Genomic DNA, 18,783 nt, shown 5'->3' with positions numbered 1-18,783 from the left:
GCTCATTGTGGTTTTGATTTGCATTTCTCTGATAATGAGTGATGTTGAGCATCTTTTCATGTATTTGTTAGCCATATGTATGTCTTCTTTGGAGAAATGTCTGTTTAGTTCTTTGGTGCATTCTTTGATTGGGTCATTTATTTTTCTGGAATTGAGCCACAGGAGTTTCTTGTGTATTTTTGAGATTAATTCTTCGTCTGTTTCTTCATTTGCTATTATTTTCTCCCAATCTGAGGGCTGTCTTTTCACCTTGCTTATAGTTTCCTTTGCTGTGCAAAAGCTTTAAGGTCCCATTTGTTTATTTGTGCTTTTATTTTCAATATTCTGGAAGGTGGGTCATAGAGGATCCTGCTGTGATTTATGTCAGAGAGTGTTTTACCTATGTTCTCCTCTAGGAGTTTTATAGTTTCTGCTCTTACATTTAGATCTTTAATCCATTTTGAGTTTATTTTTGTGTATGGTGTTAGAAAGTGTTCTAGTTTCATTCTTTTACAAGTGGTTGATCAGTTTTCCCAGCACCACTTGTTAAAGAGGTTGTCTTTTTTCCATTGTATATCCTTGCCTCCTTTGTTGAAGATCACATAGCAGTTTTTAAAGGTCTTTCTTTCTTTTTTTTTTCCAATTTCAAATTTGGGGGTATTTTTATTTTTCTCTATTGTTAAGCAAGTAAGACAGTAAGCCCTAGGTTTCTGGTTTCTATAGGAACAAATACTGTAGCCAATGGTGCTCGACTTCCAAAATTTTGAGGTTACTTAAAGAAATCTTTAAACAAGGAAGGCTCTTATACTCTTTTCCAATATTACAAGAGATTTCAAATATGCATAATATAATAATCACCATAACTTCTTACATCCTGCTATTAATAACTTCTTTCTGAGTACTTTTCTTTCTGCTACTTCTTTCTGGGCCTCTCCTTAATTAGATATAGGCCTTGGAAGTTCTTTCAGTGAAATCTTTCTAGTTTTTGTCTAAAATTACTTTTATTTAACCCTCAATATTATGGTTTAGGTACAGAATTCTAGATCAACATTTTTTTTCACCCATCAACTTAAAAAAATTTATTTTACATTTTTCTATACTCTTGTGATGCCATCAGAAGCTTTAATGCAAATTTAATTCTTATTTCCTTGTAGGCAACTTGTGTTTTGTCTTTGGATGCTTTAATTTTTTTTTTTTTTTTTTTTGCATTTTCTGGTTTCACTAAAGTGGATATATTGTAGATTTCTTTTTTTAGTTGACGTATAGCTAATTTATAATGTATTAATTTCAGGTATACAGCAAAGTGATTCAGTTCTGTCTCTGTCTCTCGGTCAGCTTCCCTTCTCTCTATAATATGTATGTTCTTCTCCATTGCAAGTTACTGTTGTTGTTCAGTCACCCAGTCGTGTTTGAGTCTCTGTGACCCCGTGGACTGCAGCACGCCAGGCCTCCCTGTCCCTCACCACCTCCCGGAGTTTGTCCACGTTCACATTCATTCCATCAGTGATGCCGTCCAGCTGTCTCATCCTCAGATGCCCTCTTCTCCTGCTGCTCTCAACCTTTCCCAGCATCAGGGGCTTTTGAAATTAGTCATCTGTTCACCTCAGGTGACCAAAATACTGGAGCTTCAGCTTATGGGTTATTAGATGACCTATAAGCTAACCTATTAGATAACCTATAAGCTAACCTATTAGATAACCTATAAGCTAACCTATTAGATAACCTATAAGCTAACCTATTAGATAACCTATAAGCTAACCTATTAGATAACCTATTACATAACTATTAGATAACCTATAAGCTAACCTATTAGATAACCTATAAGCTAACCTATTAGATAACCTATAAGCTAACCTATTAGATAACCTATTACATAACTATTAGATAACCTATAAGATAACCTTTTAGACAACCTATTAGGTAACCTATTAGGTAACCTATAAGCTATTAGACATTAGATAGCTCCCTGTGCTCTACAGTGAATCCTTGTTTATCTGTTTTATAGACAGCAGTGTGTATATCCCTGTTTTATAGATAGCAGTGTGTATATGTTAATCCCAAACTCCTAATTTATCTCTCTTTCCTCTATTCCAACTATCCCTTTTGGTAATCATACATTTATTTTTTGTGTCTGTGAGTCTCTTTCTGTTTTTATAAATAAGCTCATTTATATCATTTTTTAAGATTTCATGTGTAAATGATATCACATATTATTAAAATTTGGATTTCTTTGTCTGACTTACTTCACTTAATATGATAACTCTAGGTCTATCCATATTGCTGCAAATGGCATTATTTCATTCATTTTAATGGCTGAATAATATTCCATTGTATATATACCACATCTCCTTTTACTGTTCAACTGTCGATGGACACTTAGGTTGTTCCCATGTCTTGGTTATTGTAAATAGCTGTACTATGGACACTGGGGTACGTTTATCTTTTTGAATTAGTTTTCTCTGGGTATATGCCCAGGAGTGGGTTTTCTGAATCATATGGCAACTCATCTTTATCAATAGTTTTTTAGGTAACCTCCATGCTGTTCTATATATGACTTCACCAATTTACATTCCCACCAGAAATATAGAAGGGTTCCCTTTTCTTCATGCTCTTTCCAGTGTTTATTATTGTATATTTCTTTTTGTATGTCTTGTTTACAAGGTGTGCTTCTTGAATCTGGGGATTCAGGTCTTCAGTTTGGGAGCGTTCTCAGCTGTTAATCCTGTGACTGTACCCTCACTCCTGACTTTTCTGTTCTTTCTTTCTGGAACTCTAATTACTCTTATGTAGGACATTCTCATCCATCCTCTATAAATCTTTGTGCTGAATTTTTTTGTATTTTCTCGGATTTATTTTTAATTCTCAAGTTCTCTCTTCAGCAGTATCTAATATTTTATTTTAATCTGTTCTCTGAGTTTTTAAAGATTTTTTTTTTAGTTGAAGAATAATTGCTTTCTAGAATGTCATTATTTTATATAAAACCTCAGCATGAATCAGCCATAGGTATACATATGTCCCCTCCCTCTTGAATCCCTTTCCCATATACCTCCCCATCCCACCCCTCTAGGGTGATACTGAGTCCCCGTCTAAGTTTCCTGAGATATATGGCAAATTCCCATTGGTTATCTATTTTACATATGGTGATGTAAGTTTCCATGTTACTGTCTCCATACATCTCACTCTCCCCTTCCCTTTCCCCATGTCCATAAGTCTGTTTTCTCTATGTCTGTTTCTCCATTGCTGCCTTGCAAATAAATTCTTTGGTACCATCTTTCTAGATTCCATATATATGCATTAGTATATGATACTTATCTTTCTCTTTCTGAATTACTTCATCCTGTATAATAGGCTCTAGGTTCATCCACCTCATTAGAACTGACTCAAATGCATTCCATTTTTATGGCTGAGTAATATTTCATTGTGTGTATGTACCACAACTTCTTTATCCATTCATCTGTCGATGGACATCTAGATTGCTTCCATGTTCTAGCTATTGTAAAGAATTCTGCAATGAACATTGGGATACATGTGTCTTTTTCAATTTTGATTTCCTCAGGATAGATGCCTAGGAGTAGGATTGCTGGGTCATATGGTGGTTTTATTCCTAGTTTTTAAAGGAATCTCCATACCGTCTTCCATAGTGGCTGTATCAATTTACATTCCCACCGACAGTGCAAGAGCATTCCTTTTTTCTTCCCACCCTCTCCAGCATTTATTGTTTGTAGACTTTTTAATGATGGCCATTCTGACCAGTCTGAGGTCATATCTCATTGTAGTTTTGATTTGCATTTCTTTAATAATGAGCAATATTGAGCATCTTTTTCATGTGTGCCTTCTTTGGAGAAATGTCTTGTGAGGTTTTTTCCCACTTTTTGGTGGGTTGTTTTTCTGGTTTTGAGTTGTATGTGCTGCTTGTCAGTTCAGTTCAGTTCAGTCGCTCAGTCGTGTCCGACTCTTTGCGATCCCATGGACTGCAGCACAGCAGGCCTCCCTGTCCATCATCAACTCCCAGAGTCCACCCAAACCCATGTCCATCAAGTCAGTTATGCCATCCAACCGTCTCATCCTCTGTCGTCCCCTTCTCCTCCTGCCCCCAATCCCTCCCAGTATCAGGTTCTTTTCAAATGAGTCAACTCTTTACATGAGGTGGCCAAAGTATTGGAGTTTCAGCTTCAACATCAGTCCTTCCAATGAACACCCAGGACCGATCTCCTTTAAGATGGACTGGTTGGATCTCCTTGCCATCCAAGCGACTCTCAAGAGTCTTCTCCAACACCACAGTTCAAAAGCATCAATTCTTTGGTGCTCAGCTTTCTTCATAGTCCAACTCTCACATCCATACATGACCACTGGAAAAACCATAGCCTTGACTAGACGGACCTTTGTTGACAAAGTAATGTCTTTGCTTTTTAATATGCTGTCTAGGTCGGTCATAAGGAGCAAATGTCTTTTAATTTCATGGCTGCAATCACCATCTGCAGTGATTTTGGAGCCCCAAAAGATAAAGTCAGCCACTGTTTCCACTGTTTCCCCATCTATTGGCCATGAAGGGTGGTGTCATTTGCATATCTGAGGTTGTTGGTATTTCTCCCGGCAATCTTGATTCCAGCTTGTGCTTCATCCAGCCCAGCGTTTCTCATGATGTACTCTGCATATAAGTTAAATAAGCAGAGTGACAAAATACAGCTTTGACGTACTCAAGAGGCATATTTTGGAAATTAATCCTTTGTCAGTTGTTTAATTTGCTATTATTTTCTCCCATTCTGTGGGTTGTCTTTTTACCTTGTTTATAGTTTCCTTTGCTGTGCAAAAGCTTTTAAGTTTACTCAGGTCCCACTTGTTTGCTTTTATTTTTATTTCCATTACTCTTGGAAGTGGATCATAAAGGATATTGCTTTGATTTATGCCATAAAGTGTTTTGCCTGTGTTTTCCTCTAAGAGTTTTATAGTTTCTGGTCTTACATTTAGGTCTTTAATCCATTTTGAGTTTATCTTTGTGCATGGTGTTAGAAAGTGTTCTAATTTCATTCTTTTACATGTAGCTGTCCAGTTTTCCCAGCACCACTTATTGAAAGGCTGTCTTTTCCCCATTGTATATTCTTGCCTCCTTTGTCAAAAATAAGGTACCCATAGGTTTATGGGTTTATTTCTGGGCTTTCTATCTTTTTTCCATTGGTCTATAGTTCTGTTTTTGCACCAGTACCATACTGTTGTGATGACTGTAGCTTTGTAATATGGTCTGAAGTCAGGAAGACTGATTCCTCCAGATCCATTCTTCTTTCTCAAGACTGCTTTGGCTATTTGGGGTCATTTGTATTTCCATATGAATTGAGTTCACTGAGTTTTAAATTATAATATCCACCTTTGCACAGTGGCAGTTTCATAGCCAAAGACATTTACCTGAGATGTGATTATTGCTAATTAATTTATAATATTCATACATACTTTTTATTTCTAGAGATTCTATTTGGTTTCTTTTTCAGTCTTCCAGATCTTTATTTATAGTGTGTCATTCTTTTCAAATGGTTTCAATTACTACATTCTTGTCTTTAGTTGTTTTATTCATTCTTGGTTAATAGCCTCTTTCAGATTGTTCAATTGTCTGAAGTTCTCCACTTTAGTTATTGCTGCTGATTGTGACTAATGACTTACTATTCTTTCCTTGACTGAATTGTTTTCTGTTTATTTTATGACTTTGTATTATAAACTTTTTGAATTCAGGGCATGTCACTTAGGACAATTGGTGTTTGGTTTGATTAGTCATACCAAGGTATCACTGTCCCAGAGCCAATTTTTATGCTAATTTTTGGCTGGGGGGATTCTTGGATCACACATGTAGTGGTAAATTCAAATCCGTGGGAGTTCCAGAGTTGTAGTAAGACGAGCCCAAAGAAAGGTTTTTGTATCAAACCAGATTCTAGGCAGTCAGACAGTCTCCCTGATCATATGGCTGAGCTAGTTGAAAGTGAAAGTTGCTCAGTTGTGTCCAACTCTTTGTGACCCCCTGGACTAGACAGCCCACGGAATTCTCCAGGCCAGATTACTGGAGTGGGTAGCCTTTCCCTTTTCCAGGGGATCTTCCCAACCCAGGGATCAACCCAAGTCTCCTGCATTGCAGGCGGATTCTCTACCAGCTGAAACACTAGGGAAACCCAAGAATACTGGAGTGGGTAGCCTATCCCTTCTCCAGTGAATCTTCCCTACCAAGGAATCAAAGTGGGGTCTCCAGCATTGTAGGCAGATTCTTTACCAGCTGAGCTACCAGGGAAGCCCTAAATTTTGTGGTTAGTGGGATCTGTCATGCATGTGTGCTAAGTTACTTCTGGTATGTCTGACTCTTTGCAACCCCATGAACTGTAGCCTACCAGGCTCCTCTGTCCATGGGATTCTCCAGGCAGCAATACTGGAATGGGTTGTCCTGCCCTTTTCCAGGGGATCTTCCCAACCCAGGGATCAAAACTGCATCTCTTACTTTACATTACCACAACTCCTGCATTGACAGGTGGGTTCTTTACCACTAGCACCACCTGGGAGTTCTTGCTTTTTGTGGGGTTCTCGATTCCTATTTGTACTTCCTATGCTTAAAATTCTCCAAGCCAGGCTTCAGCAATACGTGAACCGTGAACTTCCAGATGTTCAAGCTGGATTTAGAAAAGGCAGAGGAACCAGAGATAAAATTGCCAACATCCACTGGATCATAGAAAAAGCAAGACAGTTCCAGAAAAACATCTATTTCTGCTTTATTGACTATGCCAAAGCCTTTGACTGTGTGGATCACAATAAACTGTGGAAAATTCTGAAAGAGATGGGAATACCAAACCACCTGACCTGCCTCTTCAGAAACCTGTATGCAGGTCAGGAAGCAACAGTTAGAACTGGACATGGAACAACAGACTGGTTCCAAACAGGAAAAGGAGTACATCAAGGCTGTATATTGTCACCCTGCTTATTTAACTTATATGCAGAGTACATCATGAAAACGCTGGGCTGGAGGAAGCACAAGCCGAAATCAAAATTGCCGGGAGAAATATTAATAACCTCAGATATGCATATGACACCACCCTTATGGCAGAAAGTGAAGAGAAACTAAAGAGCCTCATGATGAAAGTGAAAGAGGAGAGTGAAAAAGTTGGCTGAAAGCTTAACATTCAGAACACTAAGATCATGGCATCCGGTCCCATCACTTCATGGCAAATAGATGGGGAAACAGTGGAAACAGTGTCAAACTTTATTTTGGGGAACTCCAAAATCACTGCAGATGGCGATTGCAGCCATGAAATTAAAAGATGCTTACTCCCTGGAAGGAAAGTTGTGACCAACCTAGAGAGTATATTAGAAAGCAGAGACATTACTTTGCCAACAAAGGTCCGTCTAGTCAAGGCTACGGTTTTTCCAGTGGTCATGTATGGATGTGAGAGTTGGACTATAAAGAAGGCTGAGCACTGAGGAATTGATGCTTTTGAACTGTGGTGTTGGAGAAGACTCTTGAGAGTCGCTTGGATGGCAAGGAGATCCAACCAGTCCATCTTAAAGGAGATCAGTCCTAAATATTCACTGGAAGGACTGATGTTGAAGCTGAAACTCCAATACTTTGGCCACCTGATGTGAAGAGCTGACTCATTTGAAAAGACTCAGATGCTGGGAAAGATTGAGGGTAGGAGGAGAAGGGGATGACAAAGGATGAGATGGTTGGATGGCATCACTGACTCGATGGACATGGGTTTGGGTGGACTCTGGGAGTTGGTGATGGACAGGGAGGCCTGGCATGCTGTCGTTCATTGGGTCACAAAGAGTCGGACTGAACTGACCTGAACTGAATGGACTCAAAGCCTCAGCTCTTTGTTGAGATTGATGACTTTTCCAAGACAGGATCGTTACGGTATCTGCTCATGAAATGTTCACCCATATGCTCTTCGTTCCTGTGATGTCCTACTCACTGCTCTTAGTTTTGGTTTCCCCTTGCATTTCTGCTATCTTGAGATGTCCTTTTCTTTATGGAGCATTCAGCTGTTTACATAAAAATTTTTATTTTATTTTATCAACTATTTCTAAAGGTTTGTAATGGGTAGGCTTTCAGATTACTTAATCAACAATATTTAAGAATCTTTTCTTCAAAAAATAATTTTATAGAGAAATTTTTAATCACATACAAAAGTAGAGAGACTGGTACATGAATGCACCTATGCCCTCTTTTACTTTATCAACATTTTGTTAGTTTTCTCAGGATCTTTTTTAAAGCATTTTTTTCTCACATGATTTGTAGTAGAGTTTAAACTTACTTCCATTGTTGAAAGTTAGGCTGTTCTCTCTATTGTTTGCATGGAGAATTTTGATATTAACCAGTTTGTAATTAAAACATTCTACTTCATAGTTTTAGGAAATCACCTGGAGAAACCAAAATTTTTATAAAGCAGTATGTTAAGCTACATTAAATATTTCCTCATTATTAAAATTCATATTCAACAATTTTCCAATTATTAGAAAGGAAATTGATTCAACATTCCCCTCTTGTGTTGGGTATTTCTTGCCTTACACAGCATCCTTCAGATCTCTACCTCTTTAGGTTCACTTTATATCTGCCCCATTTGAAGCTGGGGCAGCCTTATCATTTTGATTCAGCTTCTTGGCTATTCCAACTCTGTACATTCATTTCTGTGTTTAAACTTCTTGTGTTTATCTTTTTTGGCTTAATTATCCCAGAACTTTCTATTCTAGTTATTTTCATAGCCATCCTAACATGAAAAAGGCAGGGAGTGGAGAGGTTTCAAAATTTACATTTTTCAAGGCCAGATATATCACAGTCATATTTTTTGTCATTGACAAATGTATTCATGTTATCTACTATACTTGGCAACACTTAGGAAAAAACCAGTCCACAGTTTCTTGCTTGCATCTTATTGATAAAGAAGACTTTAATGTCCAACAAATGTCTTCAGCTTTAATCTGACAAATTCGCCTAATTTATCCATAGTGAAGATATAATATAGTCATTAATATTTTCTTGAGAAACTGTGTATCAAGGAAGCAAAGTGGCTGTTTTGTGATGGATTGGCCTTGCTGTGTACACTACAGTTTAGAAGCAGGTGTGTGTGGGTGTGTGTGTGCGCGCTCAGTTGTCTGACTCTTTGCAACTCCATGGAGTGGCTCAGCAGGCTCTCCTCTGTCCATGGAATTTTCCAGGCAAGAATACTGGAAAGGGTTGCCATTTCCCTTTCCAAGCTAGAAGCAGGTATAAGGCAGCAGACTTTCCCACACATCAGTTGGAGCACTGACATCCTGTCATGATTTCCATCCGAGCTATCCTTGGGAAAGAGGGGCTCCTTACTAGGGCAGGGCGTGAGCTCCTCGCCAGTCCTGAATGTGACCAGCTTCCCTGGAGAACTGTGTCGCTGAGCAAGCTGGAGTTGAAGTGCAGTGAGCAGACGCCTGGTTTCTCAGGAAGAGGCACTGCTTTTGTGCAATGTTTCAATATGTATACAAACATATACAGGGCCAGGGACACTTGTGTGTTTGATTATCTCTGCCTCCGACACCTTAAAGTCATATACAAAGACAGAAGTCCTCAGACTGCATTTGAGGCCCCAACACTCTTAAACTTATCATCTTTAGTTCTTAACAGAACTAACAGAGAGATCCCGAGACTGGTGCTCAAATATCCCTGCTTGGAGGGAGGACTCCTCCTCTGATCGTTGACCAGCTTCCTCAGCATGCTCATCTGTGTCATTGCACAGAACTCTGAGCGTAAAAGGACTCTATACTCTGTTTAATTGTTCTGCTGTTGCCTTGTTGAATTTATTACCAATAATAAAAATATAAATATTATGAATGATATAAATAAAATAATACAAAAATAATTTTTGACCAAGGGCCCCCACATTTTCATTTTATCCTGGGTGTGCCCAAATTATACAGCCTGTTCTGCCTCTGGGTTTTTACTGTGAGGAGACCAATTTCATTCTCATATCTGCCTTTGAACTAAGCACGGTGCCAGGCAGTGCCATGAGCTGATTGTCATTGGCCAGTCAGGACCCACACCTGGAGCTGGTGGGTAGGGAAAGGCCTCCCAGACTTCACGGCTGCTATTCAGGTAGAGATGGGGAGCTGATGCCGAGGCCGTAACTGACAAGAAATGTTCCACTCCTCCCTTCGTCTTTTTGTTGAGTGGTTGCTATATTTTACTTTACTTTCTAATATTGCATTGTTTTGTAATAAGATAAAAGGTATATTTATTTAAAAGAAGCAGTATGTTATATGCCTTCCAATAATAATGCTAGAAATTTTACTTTAAATATTTCCTTTTGAGCATGTAGGACAAACTACCTTACCATCTTATTCTCTGTAAAATCTTCCTTTGTAAATTCACAGAATAAGAAGGGTAAATATCAGCTCAACTTGAGGTCAACTTGTTACAGATTTTCAATTTAGAGAATTCTGCATTAAAAATGATTATCTGAGCAAACATTTTATATATCTATTAAGAGCTACAATGTCTAGCTGGTATAATCCAAACTTTAGTATGCAGGTCTGCCCTGTCATTTATTCTTCTGTTACTTAAGTTTTGACTGCCACTAAACCTGAAATAAGATGCTCAATAAAACTACACAAGGCTGGTAGATCCACTGAAATCTCATTGTCTTTGTGAACAGTGAAGTTAAAACTAACCACAGTGAGGCAATGATTTTACACTAAACCTTGACCTCAATGAACATGATGTGCCACTAAGTAATTTCTTATACTCTCATTATTATAGAATCTTTATGTACTATTCTTGGTATTAGAAAACAAATAATTTTCATATGTATTAAAGAGCAGTTTGGCTAAATAAATAAAATGTGGTCTAATTTCAAGTTCTTATTTTTAAATTCACAGCCCCAAGTCCAGTGCCTTTATTTAACAGAGAATAAATGTTTTCTTAATGAATAACTAATGCTTTAAGCAATGAGTATTTTTTTTAAATAACACCTAGCGTTATTTTATTTTGCAAGTAAGCAAAACCAATTTTGTGAGTCACAAATGAGATAATAATAGCAAACACTTATAGTTTACTGTGTATATTGTATAAATATCATTTAATCCTCCCAGTAACCTCATAATATAGATATTTTTATCTCCATTTTATAGATGAGGAAACCTACAAACAGAAGTTTAGCAGCTTGTCAAAGGCCACATAAATCTAGACAAATAAAGAGGAATTTGAATCACACTGTGGAACCACCATACCGAGAATAGGGAAGGTGTTTTACAAACTTGAAAGCACCATATAAATTTGAATTACTGTTATTATTCAATCATTTATAACCCTCAGATAGATAATTATATGGGGACAAAATCTAGTTCTTTTAATGAAAACTGACTGGCAGGTGCAACAGCTGAAATGTCAAATTTTACTTAGTTCTATAGAATAATTAAGTTACAATAAAATATAGGCCTCTCACTGTGTTAGAGCATTTGAATTTGTTGAATAAAAGAGTTTCATCAAGTTATGAACATTTGGCTACCATTTAAACATCTTAGAATCAGGTAATATGGATGTGTGTATAAATGATAGGAGAGAATGATCTAGTTTTATATATATATATATATATTCATGCACATATATATACATATATATGTATATATACACATATATATTATACTGAAAGCTTGAAGATTGGCAAAAAATTTCACCAAGTGGCTTAAGGTTGCTTTCAAAATGTTAAGTCTGGAATATTTGTAATTGTACAAAGACTGTTAAACCCTAAACCTTGTAATTCTCCTAACAGGAGTAGCTAGCTCTTAATTCTGACAATTTACACAGTGTTACCCCTAGGTACTCACATTTTCTGAGTGTGTAAATTAGCAGGGCATTGGCTTCCTTCTGCCTTGACTATGTCTATAAAGATTTTTTACAAATGTCACAAATGCCTAATTAAGAAAGTGTGCCTTACTTTTGACTCCTTGATTTTCCTTGTATGAGAAACAAACTATTTAATATCTTCAGATTCGCAGGTATTTCGAGTTAGTTAAGAAGCTGGGATCTTCATAGAGAGGCCCTGTCAGTAACTTTCTGTTCCCTTTTATCCTTCTATAACCCTCTTGCAGATCTTCCAAGGTACATGATATCCTCGCAAATAGGTTTGTCCCAGAAATTATTCTGACAAAATGTTACTTTTCATGCGAGCTATCTGACTAGAGAATGTCCTTCATTATTCCACTCTGCTGATGCAGTCCTAACCTGGGCTGACTCCATGGTGCAGCTAGGAATAAACACCAGGAGTTCCCGGTCCAATTCGCCACTTGGTGAGATTGGGTCAGTCAGTTCAGTCGCTCAGTTGTGTCTGACTCTTTGTGACCCTTGGACTGTAGCACATCAGCCTTCCCTGTCCATCACCAACTCCTGGAGCCTGCTCAAACTCACGTCGATAGAGTCGGTGATACCATCCAGTCATCTCATCCTCTGTTGTCCCCTTTTCCTCCGGTCTTCAATCTTTCCCAGCATCAGGATCTTTCAAATGAGTCAGTTCTTTGCATCAGGTGAGTATTGGAGTTTCAGCTTCAGCATCAGTTCTTCAAATGAATATTCAGGACTGATTTCCTTTAGGATTGACTGGTTGGATCTCTTTGCAGTCCAAGGGACTCTCAAGAGTCTTCTCCAACACCACAGTTCAAAAGCATCAATTCTTCTGCACTCAGCTTTCTTTATAGTCCAGCTCTCACATCCATACATGACTACTGGAAAAACCATAGCTTTGAGTAGACGGACATTTATCAGCCAAGTAATGTCTCTGATTTTTAATATGCTGTCTAGGTTGGTCATAACTTTTCTTCAAAAGAGCAAGTGTCTTAATTTCATGGCTTCAGTCACCATCTGCAGTGATTTTGGAGCTCCAAAACATAAAGTCTGTCACTGTTTCCATTGTTTCCCTATCTATTTGCCATGAAGTGATGGGACCAGATGCCATGATCTTAGTTTTCTGAATGTTGAGCTTTAAGCCAACTTTTTCACTCTCCTCTTTCACTTTCATCAAGAGGCTCTTTAGTTCCTCTTCACTTTCTGCCATAAGGGTGGTGTCATCTGCATATCTGAGGTTATTGATATTTCTCCTGGTAATCTTGATTCCAGCTTGTGCTTCATCCAGCCCAGCATTTCTCATGATGTACTCTGCATATGAGTTAAATAAGCAGGGTGACAATATACAGCCTTGACATACTCCTTTCCCAATTTGGAACCAGTCTGTTGTTCCATGTCCAGTTCTAACTGTTGCTTCTTGACCTGCATACAGGTTTCTCAGCCTCATAGACACATGCATCCATTCTCCCCCAAACTCCTCCTTAAGTTCCCATCCAGGTTGCTGCATAAGGTTAAGCAGAGTTCCCTGTTCTGTATAGTAGGAACTTGTTGGTTTTATCCATTTTAAATATAGCAGAGTGTGAAAGTGAAGTGTTACTCAGTCGTGTCCGACTCTGAGACCCCTTGGATTGTAGCCCGCCAGGCTCCTCTCTCCACGGAATTCTCCAGGCAAGAATACTGGAATGGGTTGCCGTTCCATTCTCCAGGTCATCTTCCTGGCCCAGGGATCAAACCTGGGTCTTTTGCATTCCAAGCAGATTTTTTACCATCTAAGGCACCAGGGGATATGTGGCTAAAAAGAATGAAACAATGCCATGTGCAGCAGCATGGATGGGCCTAGAGATCATCACACTGAGTGCAGTGAGCCAGACGGAGAGGGAGCAGTGTGACGTCCCTGACATGTGGAATCTAAAAAGAAGTGATAAACAAACGGATGTATTTACAAAACAGACTCACAGACTTAGAGAGTGAATTTATGGTCGCCGGGGGTGGGGGCGGTAGAATGGGGGAAAGAGATAGTTAAGGAGGTTGGGGTTGACATGTACACTAATAAATATATTTTTTTATTAAAGGAGGACTTGAATACATAGTTATAGTTTACTTAGACTTTTATTGCAGAGTGAAGTTACTCTTCCTAGCCTCTGTTTGAATGGTTATATTTTTTCTTGCTAAAGGTACCAATGCTGTTGAAACTTCGGTTTATCAGCAGTATGAAGGCTCTGTCTTGAGCTGTTTATCTCTGTTGACAGATTTGATCCTCACAACCTTCTGATTCGCAATATTATTTCTGCTTTAAAGATTAGGAGATTTTAAAGATGTTAAGTAATTTCCCCAAGGTCACTCCCACCCCCAGCCTTGTGAGTGGGGCTGAGGTTCAAGGTAGATTCTGACTTCTGCTTCTCAGTCTTGGAGCAGCTGACTTTTACTTAACTCTGATGGCTTATAGAGTGTGCACCTAGTCTTGTCAGCTGCAGCCATCATCTTTACCCTCACTTTTCTCAGAGCTGTTTGTAGCTCTGGCATATAGCTGCTCACCTATTGATCTTTCTCCAGCTTTTTCTGCTTATAAGAAGCACACCTTCATTTTTTTCTTTCTACTGTGGTAAGATCTTGTGCTCCTGATAGAATTCAGCGTGCTTAAGGACAATGGGGCCTTTGCCTTTTACATGATAGAAGGGTGATTCTTACTCTTTTACTTTTAACTGCTGCACTAGTGGGGCCCGAGGTGTGAACCAACCTGGTGGAGGGAACTGAAAGGGATGGGTCCCTGTGCCTTGATGAGTCTAGGGAACAGACTGTTAAAAGCATCTGTAGCAATATTAGTCATCATCATTAGTGCCCTGGAGGCTCATATAAATTTGCTTTCTCGTGTCTGTTTCCATCTTGTTCAGTAAGAAACATGTAGTGAAGACATTGTTCCATTTAGTCTCATTCGATTAGTGAGTAACTGCTGGGTGTGTACTCCTTGGTGTCCAGGGATTTCTACTCACAGGACAGCATCTCTCCATAGGCCTGGAAGGATGCTGAGAACAAACACAAATAAACAAGATCTTATCAGTTAGTCCAGTTGTTGTGATGACAGCAGATTAAGATAATGTTATAAAGAGGCCCGGGAGTACTTTGAATGTGTGCTTATGGGAACTTTGCTGTCCCCCCAGAAGGCTGATTCTCTGAAGCAAGCCTTTGCTGTGGCTTCTTACCCCCAGAGAACAACTGAGCTGCTATGATTAATCTAGCAGAGAGAAGGGAGTTGCTTTCCTTTGATGCTTTTATTTGATGGCTGTGAATCTTTAGTAGATATGAAATGATGACAACTTAAATATTATAATAGGAACAATGGAGACAGGCGAGCCTGTCTTCAATGAGCCTGAATATAAATTATTGAAAATCAGAAGACTGACATCTGAACTTGAGAAAACATATTTGTGCTATTACTACTGGAAAAGCCATAGCTTTGACTAGATGGATATTTGTTGGCAAAGCGATGTCTTTGCTTTTTAATATGCTGTCTAGGTTTGTCATAGCTTTCTTTCCAAGAAGCAAGCACCTTTTAATTTCATGGCTGCAGTCACCTTCCACAGTGATTTTGGATCCCAAGAAAAGACAATCTGTCACTGCTTCCACTTTTTCCCCTTCTATTTGCCATGAAGTGATGGGGATGCCATGATCTTCATTTTTTGAATGTTGAGTTTTAAGCCAGCATTTTCACTCTCCTCTTTCACCCTCAAGAGGCTCTTTAGTTACTGACTGAGTGTCCTGCAAATCAGTTTTTGTCTATCTCCCTAGCTACCTATTTATCTATCCTGTTCAACCATCTGTCATATTTCCATCTACCTACATATTTATGAGGGCCTTAGTTTCTTCATTTATAATGAGAAATTATAATCCTAATAGGATTGCTTTGGAAAACTTTATAAAACCATTATATAAATATAAAACATTATTATTTTTGTCCATACCAATTATTTTGAGACATATGTTAAGGTTTCAGACTATTATTTATCATTTCTCTCTTTTCCCAAAGGAATTTGCTATTAGAAAATCTTTTTTTTTCTTTTGTGCAGTTCACACTGTCATGAACATAATAGAGCCAACCAAAATATGATTTTCCTCATTATCTTGTATTTTTTAAAAGATCACTCAGTATTCTGTGTTTTCTTTGCCTCAGTGGGATAAATGAGCCTTTTGATGATCTCATCCAATATGGTTTATCATTAAATATATAAACCTTAAAGCTGATGACTCCTAAAGAAAATAATGTAATATAAAATGAAGGATAACATGTGATGTTATCTATGGATATAAATATAGACATTGTGGCATATCATTATATGCTTTGTGACCTCTTTCTTTCATAGGCCATTAGGAATTATCTTCTTTAAAAATTGTTTTTAACATTATAGCCCTCTTTGTATTAGTTTAAGGTAGCTCCAAATGGAAGTTACTCAGAAAACGTAGATTTGAAGATCTAGAATTTCCACATAATAGCTGTGCACTCCTCAGCAGATATCTTAACTTTTCCAAAATTGGCTTCCTGTGTAATACAGAGATGATATCACTTTCCTGGGTTGTAGAAATGAGATCATTCTGAACGAGGAGATCTGAGCACTTGTTTTGGTGCCTGGCACAAACTTGATTTGTAATCGGTTTTCTTGATACTGAATTTTTAATGAATTGTTTCATATTTTGGATGGACATAAATTTACTCTTAACTCTTGTAAGCAACCTTTTCTTCTTGTAGCCCAATACATAGAACTGTGTCATTTTGAAGTCCACTGTCTGTACCTGCTCCTGGCTTGTGATGCTCTCCCACACCAATGCATTTTGACTTCCCTCCTGAAAGACTTGAGTGACATATTTGTGAAACTTGCCCTGAACTCCCACCTTGGCACTCATGTGAAGCTGAATGCATGTTTATGCCTAATTGTGTTCTGTCTACATATTTTAGTTTCTATTTTTCCTCCTTTCTGATTCCTTTATTTCCCATTTTGCATTATGAGTTTGATGAAGTCCAAAAAAATGCGCCCTTCATTTTTTGGCCAATCATGCAAATTTATAGCATGAAGGAGAAGAAAAAGCCATGGAAGTGACCCTTCTCAGGAGTGCCAATTTGGAGGAAAACAAGGTTAGAGTCTCTGAGCTGACCCTGACCTGTTGACATGGGCAGGACTGGAAACTCTTGATAATCATCTATTTTAAAAAACAGGATCGTGGTATAAAGATTAGTTTGTGATTAGTAACTTTTATTTATTATAGACATCATTCTATGTAATTAATAGTCTTCTAAAGCATCTATCATGTAGCTGAGCATTCTGTTGTTTGTTCCATAATATTTTAAACCAATTCCCTTTGTTGAATGTCTAGGTGATTGCTATCTTTTAGAAAGTATAAACTGTACAGAGATGAAGATCCCTGTAGATAAATCCATGTGCACAACTGTGATTCTCTTATGATAAATTTTTGGAAATACTACAGTGTCAAAGGATATGCATTTTTTAAATACATATTTTTTGATACATATTGCCCAGCCCAGCTGTGATCTAGAGTAGTGATTGCCCTCTGGCTTAGGTGAGAGTGTTTTTCTCCACACATTTTCCCAGTACACAGATGTTATCTGTGAATCTTAGCAGCTTGATTTTGTGATCACAAACATACTTCTTTTCGCTTTCTTTTCTGAAAAATTTGTTACACAATATTTATTGTATACTCTACTTAAACTTTTCTTTTCTTCTTTTTTTTCCATTTATTTGTATTAGTTGGAGGCTAATTAGTTTACAGTATTGTAGTGGTTTTTGCCATACATTGACATGAATCAGCCATGGATTTACATGTGTTCCCCATCCCGATCCCCCCTCCTGCCTCCCTGAAAAATTGATGCTTTTGAACTACGGTGTTGCAGAAGACTCTTGAGAGTCCCTTGGACTGCAAGGAGATCCAACCAGTCCATCCTAAGGGAGATCAGTCCTGGGTGTTCACTGGAAGGACTGATGCTGCAGCTGAAACTCCAATACTTTGGCCACCTCATGCAAAGAGTTGACTCGTTGGAAAAGACCCTGATGCTGGGAGGGATTGGGGTCAGGAGGAGAAGGGGACAACAGAGGATGAGATGGCTGGATGGCATCATCGACTCGATGGACATGAGTTTGGGTAAACTCCAGGAGTTGGTGATGGACAGGGAGGCCTGGCATGCTGCGATTCATGGGGTTGCAATGAGTCGGACACGAATGAGCGACTGAACTGATACATATACACACACACACATTACATCTTTATCCATTCATACCGATGGACACTCCAGTTGCTTCCATATCTTGACAACTATAAATAATGCTGCTATGTATGTATGTGTCTTATTGTATGTCCATAATTATTCTGACTTGCAGATTTATTTTATGGTATGAACACATTAGTCTATCATGTCAAATGAGTATATAAATATATAATTCTTATGTGTCTTCTCCTAAATGTAATTTTCTTACCTTCCCAGGTGCCTGCATGAACATCACTCACAGCCAGTGTCAGATATTGCCCTACTACACCACGCTGACATCTCCACTCTCCACTGTCAAAAGCATGGAAGTGGAGAAGCTCCTCAAATTCTTCACATACCTCCATCGCCTCGGTTGCTATCAACATATCATGCTTTTTGGCTGCAGCCTGGCCTTTCCCAAGTGCATCAGGGATGGTGCTGACAGGTATTTTGGAACCAAAAGCATTCAGTGATAAGAGTCAGTGGTAGCAGGAGTGTCTGAAAGTCATCCCAAGCTACTTCCTTTTGTTTTGATTGTTGTTAGAGGAAAAAAAAAAAAATCCCACACCAGGCATAGTCAGTAGTAATTCTTTTGAAATAGACATTTTTGGAAAATCTGGGATAATTTTATTTATGGCAAGAAATTATTCAAGCTGGTGAATGGAGGCCATCAGTCGTAGTAGTCAGTAAGTGTTTTGGTCTACCAGCAGAAGACAGTACACCC

At 38.3% G+C, this 18,783-nt stretch overlaps 1 protein-coding gene across 1 annotated transcript in view; it reads left to right on the top strand.

The window, feature by feature from the left end:
• Positions 1–18,783, top strand: part of CORIN (corin, serine peptidase) — a 204,609-nt gene that overhangs the window by 21,871 nt on the left and 163,955 nt on the right. Inside the window, exon 3 of the mRNA XM_065907247.1 lies at positions 18,297–18,504. Coding sequence (XP_065763319.1) covers positions 18,297–18,504 — 208 coding nt within the window. The remainder of the gene's footprint in view (positions 1–18,296; positions 18,505–18,783) is intronic.

The sequence above is a fragment of the Muntiacus reevesi genome, chromosome 16, assembly GCF_963930625.1.
Source record: "Muntiacus reevesi chromosome 16, mMunRee1.1, whole genome shotgun sequence".
Classification (NCBI taxonomy): Eukaryota; Metazoa; Chordata; class Mammalia; order Artiodactyla; family Cervidae; genus Muntiacus; species Muntiacus reevesi.
This window is presented reverse-complemented; position numbering and strand designations above follow the sequence as displayed.